This window comes from Teleopsis dalmanni, chromosome 1, assembly GCF_002237135.1.
Source record: "Teleopsis dalmanni isolate 2A chromosome 1, ASM223713v2, whole genome shotgun sequence".
In the NCBI taxonomy this organism is placed as follows: Eukaryota; Metazoa; Arthropoda; class Insecta; order Diptera; family Diopsidae; genus Teleopsis; species Teleopsis dalmanni.
In genome coordinates, this window is record NC_051846.1 from 94,472,484 (window position 1) to 94,486,608 (window position 14,125).

The 14,125-nt window shown below is 37.2% G+C and overlaps 2 protein-coding genes across 2 annotated transcripts; both read right to left on the bottom strand.

The window, feature by feature from the left end:
* Positions 1–7,668: 7,668 nt before the first annotated feature.
* LOC119688750 lies at positions 7,669–8,373 on the bottom strand. The gene has a single exon (XM_038103418.1). It carries the CDS (start codon positions 8,371–8,373, stop codon positions 7,669–7,671), a length of 705 nt encoding a protein of 234 aa, XP_037959346.1.
* A 127-nt stretch (positions 8,374–8,500) lies between these two features.
* On the bottom strand, positions 8,501–10,399 carry LOC119688757. Its single transcript, XM_038103425.1, has one exon. The coding sequence runs from the start codon at positions 10,397–10,399 to the stop codon at positions 8,501–8,503; it is 1,899 nt and encodes a 632-aa protein (XP_037959353.1).
* Positions 10,400–14,125: the final 3,726 nt, after the last annotated feature.

A 14,125-nucleotide genomic window follows, 5' to 3' on the forward strand; every position in this document is an offset into this window, starting at 1 on the left:
TAGTAGCGCTGACAACAAATGTTAAAACAAATAAGTCGTGTGTGACTGAATTTAAAAGAATCCAAAGAATATAAATTATAACATAAATAAAATTAATAAAATTAAATGGTGAAATTAAACTCAAGTGTTTTCATAATAGCTAAGGACCTTTTTTAAAAATTAGCTATAAACAAGTGCAACTGAAACATTTCGTCCAAAACTTGAAATAAAGAATTCCACATTTTGGCACACTCGGGGTTTTCCACAAAAATACACAACAGCTTTTTTTGGGTTAATACTTAGGCCTTCTTTGATACACCAGTTCGAGACTTTGTGTAATGCCGCTTGCATTACATCTGTAATTGTGGTGTCAAATTTACCTGTAACAATGATTGCCAGGTCATCTGCATAACCTATGGCATGATATCCAGATTGCTCCAGTTTAACTAGTAAGTCATCGACTACCAGCGTCCATAACAATGGTGAGAGAACCCCACCCTGGGGGCAGCCCCGTACAGCATTAATGCTGACGATAGTGCTACCTAACTTGGAGGATATGTTTCTATCACGCAACATTCTATCTATCCACGTTATTGTACATGAGTCTATATCTTTACGGGCCAGTGCTCCAGATATGGATTCGTAAGATGTGTTATCGAAAGCTCCCTCTACGTCCAGAAATGCACATAAGGCGATCTCTTTAGATTGAAACGTGCTTTCGATTTTGCTGACTAAATGATACAGCGCGACCTCTGTCGATTTGCCTTTTGAGTAGGCATATTGGGTGGAGTGGAGTGGGACAGTTTGTTCCAATTAATTCCGTATGTACAGATCAATCAGCCTTTCGACGGTTTTCAATAAGAAAGACGTAAGACTAATGGGTCTGTAAGACTTAGGTTGGTCCATAGGTTTGTTCCCAAGTTTGGGAATGAAGATCACGTTCACTCCTCTCCAGGAATGAGGGATATAACCCATAGTAAAACAAGCCCTAAAGAGTTTTATTAATGGGTCTATGATGATGTCTATGCAATTCTGCAATAGAGCAGGGTAGATACCATCGCCTCCAGGCGCCTTAAATGGTTGAAATGAGTTGATCGCCCATTGCACCTTGTCCCTGTCAAAGATAACACCAGATAGTGCGTATTCCTGACATGTAGGAGCAGTAACTTCCCTATATGAATGTGATGTTGGTGGTCCGGTTACGGAGCCAGGGAAGTGTGTTTGTAAGAGAAACTCGAGGGTATCTTCACGACCAGTAGTGAAATATCCGTCCGGTTTTTTTAAAAGGCCTACTTCATTTGTTTTGACCTTATTTAAAGCCTTGTGTAGTCTACCATCCTCAGGCAACCTATCAATACTATCACAATGGCTACGCCAGCTGGCCCGTTTGGACTGTCTGATTGAATTGTTGTAGTCGGTGAGTGCAGTTCTATACTGTTCCCAACTACCAGAGCGTTTTGCTCTATTGAATAAGCTTCTTACTAGTTTACGCTTATTAGCTAGTTGCGAGTTCCACCAAGGAACCTTACCTCTAATCGAAGCATTACCTGCAACCGTGCTGTTGTGAAAGGAGGTCAGTAAAACCTCACCTAAATGGTTTGCAGCCAACTCTATCTCTTCACGAGTTCTTAGTGGCCTAGCTAGAGAAAAATTTTCGGAACCCACCAAGTCCCTGTACCTAAGCCAGTTGGTTTTCCTCGGCCGGTACACTTTATCTTGCTGCTCGGATATACTGGGAATTTCAAACCTAATATGTTGATGGTCTGAGAGGGACACTTCGTCCGACACTCGCCAATTCCATATAGATTCCTCAATACCCCTAGTGCAAAGAGTGAGATCTAATACCTCTTCTCTAATTGCATTAATAAAAGTGGGTTTACTACCTTTGTTAGCTATACTTAATCCTACCGACATAATATAATCTAATAGGTACTCACCCCTTTTGTTATCATTGCTGCTCCCCCACACTGTATGGTGGGCATTAGCGTCACAGCCCAAGATTAGCTGTCGCCCAGTGGACTTGCAGAAGTTGATCAGCTGCTGGACTTCCGATGGTGGAATGGTTACTTCATCACCTGAGAAGTAGGCAGAGGCCATGACTATATCTGTGGCCCCTCCTAGTGGTGGGACTTCGACTAGAACCGCTGCTAGGTCTCTAGAAATAAAGTTTGTTAACGGAAGATATTTCACATCTCCACCGATTAGGATAGCTGCACGTGGCACTGCTATCGAACGGTCATAAACCAGCTTACCTGATTATGTGTTGAGACCCCGTATTTGGCCATCAAACACCCACGGCTCTTGGATAAATCCTAGAGCGATGTTATTGGTTTGGGCAATTCTGCACAAGGTGGCCGATGCTCCCTTAGCATGGTGCAGATTTGCCTGAAGCACTTCAAGAGCGCTCATTATGTCTCGTTAAGAGACTTACGGACGAGACTTTCACGCTTGTCTCGTCGAGAACCTTTATTCCTATCACCCTTTGATTGCTTCGGTAAAATTTTACCGATTAAAGGTGTTTTATTGATAGCGGTCCGTGGTTTACCTGCTACAGTTGCCGTGCCCGTGGAGGGCATTGTGGACTTTGTTACCGAGGTGGGAATCTGAACAGCACGCCCACTGGCAGAGCACACAGCCTTGCTTGTGGAGGGACGTGTGTCTAGTTCCTCTTCCTCAGGAACAGTCACTGTTGGGCAAACATCCGTAAGGCATGCTGCCGAAGCCGAGGATGATTGGATAGTACTATCATCCTGAACCACCTTTGGAGTATTATCTATGAGGTGAGAATGAGCGGGGGCGGTTCCCTTTAGCATCAATCTCAAGTGTCCGAACCGGTATGCAATCCTACCTTTAAGTTCGGATAACTTTCTCATAGATTCGTCATCAATGACGAAGACTAGGTGAAGCATCTGATCCTGCGTCAGCCTACGTATCACCTTCCACCGCTTGGTGGAGAATTTGTTCTGGGTACCAATGGTAGCCAGAACTTTTTCGTTTGACAGTGTCAAACTCTGAGGAAAATAGCCACGAACGACGTGAGTTCGTGGGAAATCCTTTTCCTCTACCGCGTTTATAGCGAGTCCGCGTTTGTGGCCTGAAAATTGCTTGACCCACTTCGCAGTTTTTGTATCACTGCAGACGATAAGCAGCCACCCCGTTCTAGGTAAACACCCTTCGAACTCCGGCTGTATTTCGTCGTTGTGTTGCTCAATAGCAACATCAATAATGGCTTCTTGGAGAAGCGTAATTTGCTCTGTAGAGAGCGAAGTGCCAGCCGAATCGGCCGACGTGAAGCCTAAGCGTACGCCTTTAACAGCTAGGCTGTACGATGGCTTGGTGAGCCCCACGTGAGCCACCTTGTGTTTTTTGGCGGGAAACAAACCGGGGGATTGCTCCTCCGATCTGACCCGCTTGTTCGCAGGCGGATGTTGCATAGCAATTTTAAGAGCCTCTGCCCTGCTATGGCCTGAAGACATGGCCGCCTTAAACCTTCTTCGCTCACTTCTTTTAAAGTGAGTAAATTTTGAGAATTCCAAAGTGAGGTTGCCAACTTTGGAGCCAACGACAGTTAAACTGGATTTTTGTGATACCACACTGCCGGTGTCGTAATCACCAGATTCAACGGCTTTGGAATTTGAAGACAAAACCTCAATAATTTCCTGCCGCCTTACCTGAGATCGCGACGAAGTTACTGCTGGTGCGTACACCGTTTCCGCAAGCGGAGAAGTAGACGGTGGCCCGTCCGGGTCCATTTTGACGCACACAGTAGCGCTGTCGAAATGGGTGGAGGCTTCCAGCCCAGTGGCCGGCATACACTCAGCTACAGATAATTCCGTAAAGGAATCATTTGAAGATGATGCCGTTAGAGTGACATCAAGCTCATTTGTATTATTTAATTTATCCATACAAAAATTATTTATATTGGAAGGTCACACACGACATAGCCCGTTTATCGTGAGAAGTCTAAATTCAAACTGGAGGTCGACAGGTATCCAGAGTTCGCATATTAAAGACCAACTATCCATGGCCATTCATCCCTCGGCATATGCTGTTCCACCTTGGATTTGAGCTTTGATTTAAGACGCTTTTACATGCGTCCGCCCGATTACAATTAGCCAGCACCCATAGTAGAGACATGACCATACTATGAACCTGTTTCTAGCCGCCCCCGCGTAGAGGATGTAATCACACTACCGACAGTATACAACAGTTACGGCACATACACAAAGTACGTGTTTATCCCCCTGTGTATCTGACGGCTGACAGCCGAACGAAGTGGTAGTGTATACAAAAGATACAGCTAAAGAACTAAAACGTAAAAACAAGAATCAATAAATATCTAAACAAAACATTATTGACTTTCTCTATTAATTAATATAAGTGGCAGTGGGTATATGACTACTACACAATTACATGAGGCTTCACTTTCTTTTAAAATTTTGTTATGACCATCAATTGTAGACGAATGTATTAGAAAATCGTCTATGTAAATAATGAGACCATTAATATTACCTAAAAGTTTGACCATTTCGCTATGAAATATTTCAGGAGTAGCATTTATTCCAAATGGTAGTCGTAAAAATCTGTATCGCCCAAAAGGCGTATTAAATGTGCATAACATAGATGAATTTTTATTCAATGGAATCATCCAAAAACTACAATTAGCATCAAGAGAACTAAAATATTTGGAACCACTTAATTGCGTTTTACAATTGTTTACATTTGGAAATGGATAATGTGGTCTCACGACTGATTTGTTTAAATTTCTTGGGTTCAAACACACACGTAAATTTCCATTTGGTTCTTTTACAAGCACAATAGAATATGGCTACCCAAGAACATATTGCAAACTAGAAAGTATATGCGTGATATGTTCAGAATATCACTAAACTGAAAAATGTCCGAAGAACAAAGTTGAGGACAAAGCTAAATGTTGCTCAAATTGCGGTGGAAACCATACAACGAATTAAAGAGGTTGCCCAGTATACATTGAACTAAAACAAAGAATTAAAAATAATGTGAATACAGCAAATTCCGCGAATATTTCGCCTAATCAATTTACTAATATAATTAATAATGCAACAACTTCTTCAATTAACAAACCAAATGTACAATCTTATGCAAACGTTGTTAAGAATACTCCAGCTATTAACAACAATTCTGAAATCACCAATATGTCTTCAAATACTGAATCTATACTTTCATCCTTTATTCAAAAAATGGACAATTTTATGGATTGGATGCAAAAACTGATGAATAACATTATGCAAAGTATGATTCAAAATCAAACTTTAATGGCTGAATTGATAAAGTCAAAATGAACGCATTAACTGTTTGCCATTAGAACGCTAACAGTTTATGCCAACACTCACTTGAAATTCAAGATTATCTATATAGAAATGACATAGATATTATGCTGCTATCAGAGACTCACTTAAAGCAAAAAAATTGTTTTCGGATAAATGGTTATAAATTTTATGACACCAAACATCCGCACAAAAAAGCTCAGGGAGGTACCGGTGTATTAATCAAGAAAACTATTCACCACATTGAACTAGAGCAATACACTGAAAAACACATGCAAGCTACCTCAGTTTGTGTAAAAACTGGTCTGAATAAAATAGTTTTTCTGCTATTTACTGTCTTCCACGGCTTACTGTAACTATGGCCCAATTTCGTGCATTTTTTAATATGTTAGGTCCCAAATTTGTAGCGGCTGGTGACTTTAATGCAAAACACATTTTTGGGGTTCGAGACTAATCTCACCAAGAGGCAGACAGCTTTACATGGCATTTAAGAATGATCTTGATATTATTGCCTCAGGTCAACCAACGTATTGGCAAACTGATCAACATTAAATAACTGACTTGATTGACTTTGGTGTTATTAAAGGACTAAGTAGAAAAGATATTACTGCAGTACCATTATTTGATCTATCCTCAGATCATTCTTCGGTTATTTTAATTTTATTAAAACTAAATAGAAACGATACAGAATGTCAGATCCGCAAAAAAAAATTAGCTTAAAACAGCTGGTCACATTACACTAACATAATGCAGAATCGCATATCTCAAATTACAGCTCTTAGATGTCATTCAAGTATTGATAAAGCGGTGGAATTACTGAACAAAACAATAAACAATACGATAAATGATGCCTTAACTTACAGAAAAATCACTCGTTCGAAAGTTGTTTCTCACAATGAAATTGAGAAGTTAATTTTAGCAAAGCGACAAGCAAGACGTGAATGGCAAAACTTTCATTCTCCTAACGCTAAACAAAGACTTAATGAATTCACTAAATTACTTAAAGATACACTAAACAATCATAGAAGTTTGGCAGTACAGCACTATTTAGAGAATATTGGACCCAATAAAAAATTATACTTTGTGGAAAGCATCAAAAAATTGAAAATACCTATTTAAAATGATCTTCCCATCTGAAAACTGGATGGATCATGGGCTAAAAGTGAAAATTTAAAGGGATCTCTTCTAGTTGACCACTTAAAAACAGTATTTCAACCAAATCCAGAAGTCGTCAACTTTCACCCTAGAGTTCATTTTCCAGTAAAGGTGAAAGCTCCAATTAAACTAAGTATTTATGAAGTAAAAGAAGCAATTCAAACAAATTCAAATCCTAAGAAGACACCAGGTCTTGATCATAATACAGGCAAAATGATAAAACTTCTCCCTGACAATTTAATTGTATTTTTAACCATATTATTTAATAGCATTCTGGCCACTGGCTATTATCCAAAGCAATGGAAAGTTTCTCTGATAAAAATGATTCCAAAACCTCACTTACCGAAGATCTTCGATAGAATAACTTTCGCTAAATTGGAACCTTATATAAAGCATCATAAAATAATACCTTATCACCAATTTGGTTTCAGGAAAAATCACGGAACAATAGAACAAGTCCACAGAATTGCAAATGAAATTCACACTGCTTTCCAGGAGAAAAAATATTGCACTGCCATTTTTCTGGACGTTGCTCAAGCTTTCGAAAATTAAATTAAAACTCCCTGAAAACATGCATCGGTTATTTCTTTCTTACTTAACTTCTAGAAAATTTCGTTTGAAACATAACTCTTTTACTACAAGAGAAGTTCAAATAATTGCAGGTGTTCCTCAGGGAAGTGTTTTTGGGCTGTTTTTATATTTACTATACACAGCCGATCTTCCTCTCCTTTTTAACCATAAAATCTAAACTTTTGCACACGATACTGCAATCCTTAGTGTACATAGAAACCCCAAAATGACCTCTCAGAATTTGTCACTTCATCTGTGAATAAGAATGTTCATTAACAATCTTTATGTCCCTTACCACTGGTGGGGGGAAACAATAAAAGATTGGTGAGACGTTGATTTACTTTCAACAACTGATTTTATTTAAATTGATTTGTTCTTTTATACAAAATAAAATGCAACCGTAATTGCAAAACATACAATAAATAAAATAGCTTATTACTTAATTCGCACAAATTGCTTAATAAGCAATAGTTGCGAATGCTTTACTTATGACCTAATTTTTACTTTTTGTTGATTCGTCAACCAAGAAATTAAGCAACAGGTGTGAGCGATTAACTCATGACCTAGTTCTTAATTTTTTGTTGATTCGTCAACATTATGCCGGCTCTGCGTTGGTATTACGAGTTGGTCTAGATTTGTTAGCCTCAGCAGGTTTTGTTTATGTGCAAGACCAAGCGACATCGTAAGTGGACGGTGATGTATGATTATTGGCTGATGTTGATGGTATTCTCGGTTTAATGTAACACATGTAATATAATACTCCAACGAATATGATTATTATTATAGCTGTAGCCCCGATGACCCATTTCTTCCAATATTGATGAGTCATTATTGTTTTCCAAGATATTTCGTTGACTTGGTCCATGTTGTCTTGAGCATCCCTTGCGGAGTACAAAAGCATAGTTGATAAATCTTGCACCAATGGGATAACGGTTTCATTTGTAATTTTATGCATTCTACTGTCAGGTATTGAAATGTTTTGCATGCTGATTGGTTTAATGTGGTGTGTGATTGATTGAAATTCTTTCATCATTCTTCCTTCCAGTGGAATAGTCTTAGAATGTATTACACAATCTGGAGAGATATGAATGATTCCCGTATAATTCAGAACTACTTCTTCACGTTCAATATGACAAATTACATGAATTGTCGTTAAATTTTGTGTAATGAATATCCAAGCATTGGGCGTCCAAAGTTTTTTCCAAACTGGTTGTATAACTTGAAATCTTTTTGACGGACAGTTATCGAATGTTAATTTATTATACAATTGCTTAATTACACAATTGAAACTCTCGTCAATGTTGTAAAATATTGTTGGATGAAGAAACCTAGTACCATTATTCAGCTTGGTTGCAGTCTCCATTTGGCTGATAGTAACGTCAAAATATTTTTTACTGCTATAATTGATGCCAAATGTGGATGTTAACAATTCGATTTCTTGATATATATTATCATTAATTCTTTCTGGAATCGTGTTGAATCTAATGATTTCATATTCTTCTATATCGCTGATTGTGAAATAACCATAAATTATAACGTTGTGTCCATCTTTTCATGGTTATTTTCTGAACTGCAGGTAATCTCAATTTAAATTCTTCCCATTGTGCCTGTAGATTGGGTGGGATCTCTGTATCCCAACTAATTCCTAGCATCCACAATTTTTGTATCATAATTTTTGCTTTAATGGTTACAGGTGACAACCAACCAAATGGATCGAATAGTTTTCCAGCATCACTTAGAATTGCTCTTTTTGTGTATTTTGAGCTGAATGACGTGGTATTTATTTTAAATTCAAATTGATCCAATTTAGGACACCATTTTATTCCTAAAATTTTAATCGCTTGGTCGTTGTTAAATTGCATCTCTAACCCTGGTTCAATGTCTTTTATCTGGATATTCGTCAACATTTCCGGTTCGTTTGATGCCCATTTTCTTAAATTAAAACCTCCCTTCCGCAATAATTGGATTAATTCTTCTTGTACTTGTTTACACTCTTTAATCGTATTAGCGCCTCCCAAACAATCGTCTACATAAAATTTTTCATTTAAGGTTTCACTTGCCAAAGGATAATTAATTCTCTCGTCTTCTGCTAGCTTAAACAACGTCTTGATAGCAAGATATGGTGCTGATGCAGTACCATATGTAATCATGTTCAATTTGTATTCTTTTATTGGTTTTTTCTGATCGTTTCTCCATAAAATTCGTTGAAGATCTCTATCATCATGATGAATCAGTATTTGCCGATACATTTTTTCAATGTCAGCCATAAAAACTATTTTAAACATTCTCCACTGCAATAATAGAATGAATAAATCCTTTTGTAATGTAGGACCTGTCATCATAATACTGTTAAGTGATTGTCCTGATGTCGTTTTTGCGGACGCATCAAACACCACTCGAAGTTTTGTTGTCGTGCTGTCTTCTTTAATAACTGCATGATGCGGCAAATAATATACCTTTGTCTTTGGTTTCTCATTAACTTCCTTCATGTGACCAAGCTTGATATACTCTTGCATAAAGTTCACATACTCTTGCTTTAGTGCTGGATTCTTCTTAAATCGTTCTTCCAATGAAAAGAACCGTTTTAATGCCATCTTTCTGGATTCACCTAACGTTTCTCGATCATTTTTCAGTGGTAACCTAACGATGTATCGTCCTGTTTTATCGCGGGTGCAAGTTGAATCATAATGTCGCTCACAACCCCTTTCTTCTACTGTTCTTAAGTCTGCATTTGGAATTTCCTCTAATTCCCAAAACCGTTTTAAATACTCGTCGCTGTTTTCGCAAGCCATGGAGCATAACATTATTTTGTTTGTAATTGTACGCTCTACATCTAAAGGTCCTGATAATATCCATCCAAATAATGTGTTTTGAGCCATTGGAGAGTTGTCTGGCCCTTTAATTAATCCTTCTTTAAACACTTCTGGTAACACGTCCGACCCGATTAACAATTGTATTTCCTTTGGTTCAGCATACCAAGGATTTGCTAACTGCAATCCATCAATATGCGACCATTTTCCTGGCGTGAATTCTGCATTTGGCATTTTTGATGTGATTTTTGGTAACACTATTGCTTCGATATGACAGCTCTTATTTTCATCATGTATAGATTGAATTTCTAATAAGCATTTGGCTATAACGCTTGTTGTTTGTCCATTGATACCTTTTACATGAGTTTGATAATTGGTCAATGGTGCTCTGATTGATCTTGCTAATTGTTCTGTTATTATACAAGATTGTGATCCTTGATCAAGAAGCGCTCGTATCGGATTAACTTGTTTTTTAGTCCTTATAATTACCTTTGCTGTTGCTAGTAAAACAGTTTTTTCCTTTTGGATGTTGTATGACGCTGCCACTTCGGTCTCTGTGGTGTTCTTCAATGTTGGCATCCTCTGTTTACTTATGTTATTTGTGAATGTTGGTTTGCCCTTAACTTGTTCATGAATAAGTTGATGGTGTTTTTTGTCGCAAATTGCACATCTTTTTTTATTCAAGCACAACTTACTAAAATGCCCACTCTGAAGGCAATTAAAACATAATTTGGCGCTCATAATCTTTTCACGACGTTCCGGCACCTTCATATTCAGAAACTTTGAACATCGAATCAATTGGTGGTCACCATTACACACTAAACATAGCGTATGTATTGTATTTACATGCGTTTTTGTATTTACTGCTGTTGGTCGAAAATTATTCTTATTTTCGCGATTTGTGTCACGAATTGCCTCCAATCCTCTAACTCTGCTCTCGATAAACTCGTATAAGCTGCTCAATTTTGGTATTTGTGTTGATGCCTCTCTTGAATGTTGGTATAATTTTCTGGTTTCACCATCTAATTTTGGAAGCAGTATCTGTATAATTAGTGGATCCCAACTTGACGTGTCCACATTTAAATTACGTATACCATATAACACTTCTGTAGAAGAATCCACTAATGTTTTTAAATTCTGTGCATTCTCATTTCTTATAGCTCTGAGCGACAATAACTTATTGATAAGATTGTCCACAAGTATTGCTGGATTGTTGTATCTTTGTTTCAGTAGTTCAACTGCCGCTGTATAATTGTTCGCTGTTATTGTTAAATGATTGATAAGTCTGGCGGCTTCTCCCCGTAGATTTCTCTTTTAAGTACTGCATCCTTTCTACATCCACTAGATTATGGTTTTGTTGAACTAACCGGTCGAACAATTCCCAAAATGGACACCACTCTTCAAATCTGCCGTTGAATATTGGTACATTCAACGGTGGTAGTTTGATATTGTTACTTACGGTTGTTGTAGTTTCTGAAACGTTTTGACTGCGAACGTTCAGTTCTTCTTGTAACTGGATATATACTTCTTCGTATATCGATTCCAGTTGAATGAAATCTCCTTGGTCTATTTCATCATCGTTAAACAGACATTCATCGTTTAATTGTGAGATCTTTGCCCAACAATTCTTCAATTTTTCCAATTTGAACTGTAACGTTTCAATACTTTTCGTTAAGTCTATTGTCTCTTTGATCTGCAACAGACTTGTACTTAAGATTGCTAAACGTTTGTTCGTAATATCACATGGTCCGGTGATGGTGACTTCGTCATTGATACTTATGTCTTGATTCCTTAGTGACCGAGCTTCTTCTTGCCCTCTTATAACTTGATGCCTTGATACTTGAGCTTCCTTTTGCTCCATTTGTCTTATTATTTCCAATTCATTATTAAATCGATTTTCTATTTCATTCCGTCTTTGTTGTAACTGGCCATAGTAATTTTTTGTGATATATTCATGATCAGGCTTCAAATTCTTGATCAGATTATCATTGTTGTTTTCAAATGCGTCCCATTTCTGACGCAAATTTTCCAAACGTGTCTCAAAATACTGCTTTGAATATCTTGTAGAAGAATCCTTTTTAAAATTTATCCAGATCCTCTGGATCTCACCTTCAATGTCCTTTTGATGTTGGATAACTTGTTCGATCTCCATGATGTCCTCTGTTAGCATTTGATTTGATTTGTTGAGCGCCTCTGTACGCTTCTGCTTGTTTCACTTCGATGGTACGTTTGCATTCACTTCACTCCGATGTTAAAAGCCTCGGTACGCTTGTATTAACTTCACTCCGATGTTAAAAGCCTCGGTACGCTTGTATTAACTTCACTCCGATGTTAAAAGCCTTGGTACGCTTGTATTAACTTCACTCCGATGTTAAAAACCTCGGTACGTTTGTATTAACTTCAATCTTAGACTTTAAGTCTCTTTGTTAGGTATATTTGAAACTCTTACCACTGGTGGGGGAAATTTCAAATATCCGGCTGGAAGGACCAAAAATGAACAAGAATGTTCATTAACAATCTTTATGTCCCTTACCACTGGTGGGGGGAAACAATAAAAGATTGGTGAGACGTTGATTTACTTTCAACAACTGATTTTATTTAAATTGATTTGTTCTTTTATACAAAATAAAATGCAACCGTAATTGCAAAACATACAATAAATAAAATAGCTTATTACTTAATTCGCACAAATTGCTTAATAAGCAATAATTGCGAATGCTTTACTTATGACCTAATTTTTACTTTTTGTTGATTCGTCAACCAAGAAATTAAGCAACAGGTGTGAGCGATTAACTCATGACCTAGTTCTTAATTTTTTGTTGATTCGTCAACAATCTGTGTCTTGTTGAGGAGTGGTTGGCTAAATGAAGGATAAAACTAAATGAATCAAAAAGTGTTCAAATAACGTTTGCACTAAGAAAAGAGACTTGTCCACAAGTTACGCTGAACAACACTCCAATTCTGCAAGCAAACGACGTAAAGTATCTCGGCACTCATCTTGATAGAAGGTTGACTTGGAGCAAGCACATAGATAGTAGGAAAACACAAATGAAATTAAAGTTTAATCAGCTCTACTGGCTTATGAACCCAAATAGTAAACTAAGTCTTGAAAACAAAGTATTACTGTACAACTGTGTTATTATTGTTCAGCTTACTCTACAAATATTGAAAAGATTCAAAGAGTGCAAAACTTCATCACACGTAAAATAACAGGAGCCCCGTGGTACGCCCCATGGTAACTCCAATATCCATACGGATTTAAACATCCCACTAGTAAAGGATGTTGCCCGAGCATACAGAGGCAAATATCTTACCAAGCTTAGTGTACATCCCAACCCACAAGCCAGACACTTAGTTCCAACACTTAGAACTTCACGTTTGAAAAAGAAACAACTACTGACCTGCTGATTTTAATTTGAATTTATTATTATTATTATTTAAAAAATATATTTTGATAACTAAATTATTTCTAAATTGATAAATTTATTGATAAATTTTATTGCTATTGTTATTATTATCAATTTTTAAAAGATTATAAATAACAAGCTACGGTTTTAAATTTTTATATTTAGTTTAAGATTTGAAAATTTATTGTTAATTTCTTATGTTACGAAGGAATCAATAAAAAATGAAATGAAAAAACAAAAAAAAACAAAAAAAATAGTACTGCCCTGTTAGAACTCCACTCCACAAAAATGTTTGTAAACTTGCTTTGGTCGTTGCAACCGTGCAACTATAATTAGAAAATGCAACCCAGTGCACACATGAACTGTCAGTTCATGTGTCATCTGATTGTCATTTATGCTTGGCTTTGGGTTTTAGTTCCGGAATGCGCAAGGCGGTTGTTGCGACCAAAAGTAAGTAAAAAATAGTTAATTTTAAGTACTAGAAATAAATAAGTTGTGTTTTATGATTTTAAAGCACACACAACTACATTACGCTGTTAAAATTGGTCAACAACAAATTTTAAAATTTTTGTGGCAATCTGTAAGAATCTTGCGGCAATCGAGAAAAAAAAATATTGTGGCGATTTGCCTGGAAAGAAATCTGGAAAAATCCTTTTAATCTGGAACACATACAAAAAGAAAAATATGTCATCCGGCAGCCAGAAGTCGACTGTACAATGTGCCGTGTGCAAAAAGGTGGAAATGGGAAAGATGGTGCAATGCGACACATGTGACCAATGGAGTCATTTTGCATGCGTGGTCGTGGATGTCAGCATTGCAGACTTGCCGTGGAGTTGCGATAAATGCAATAATCATGTCAAGGAACAGCATGAGAATCGAACTGCAGTATCTAGAAGAA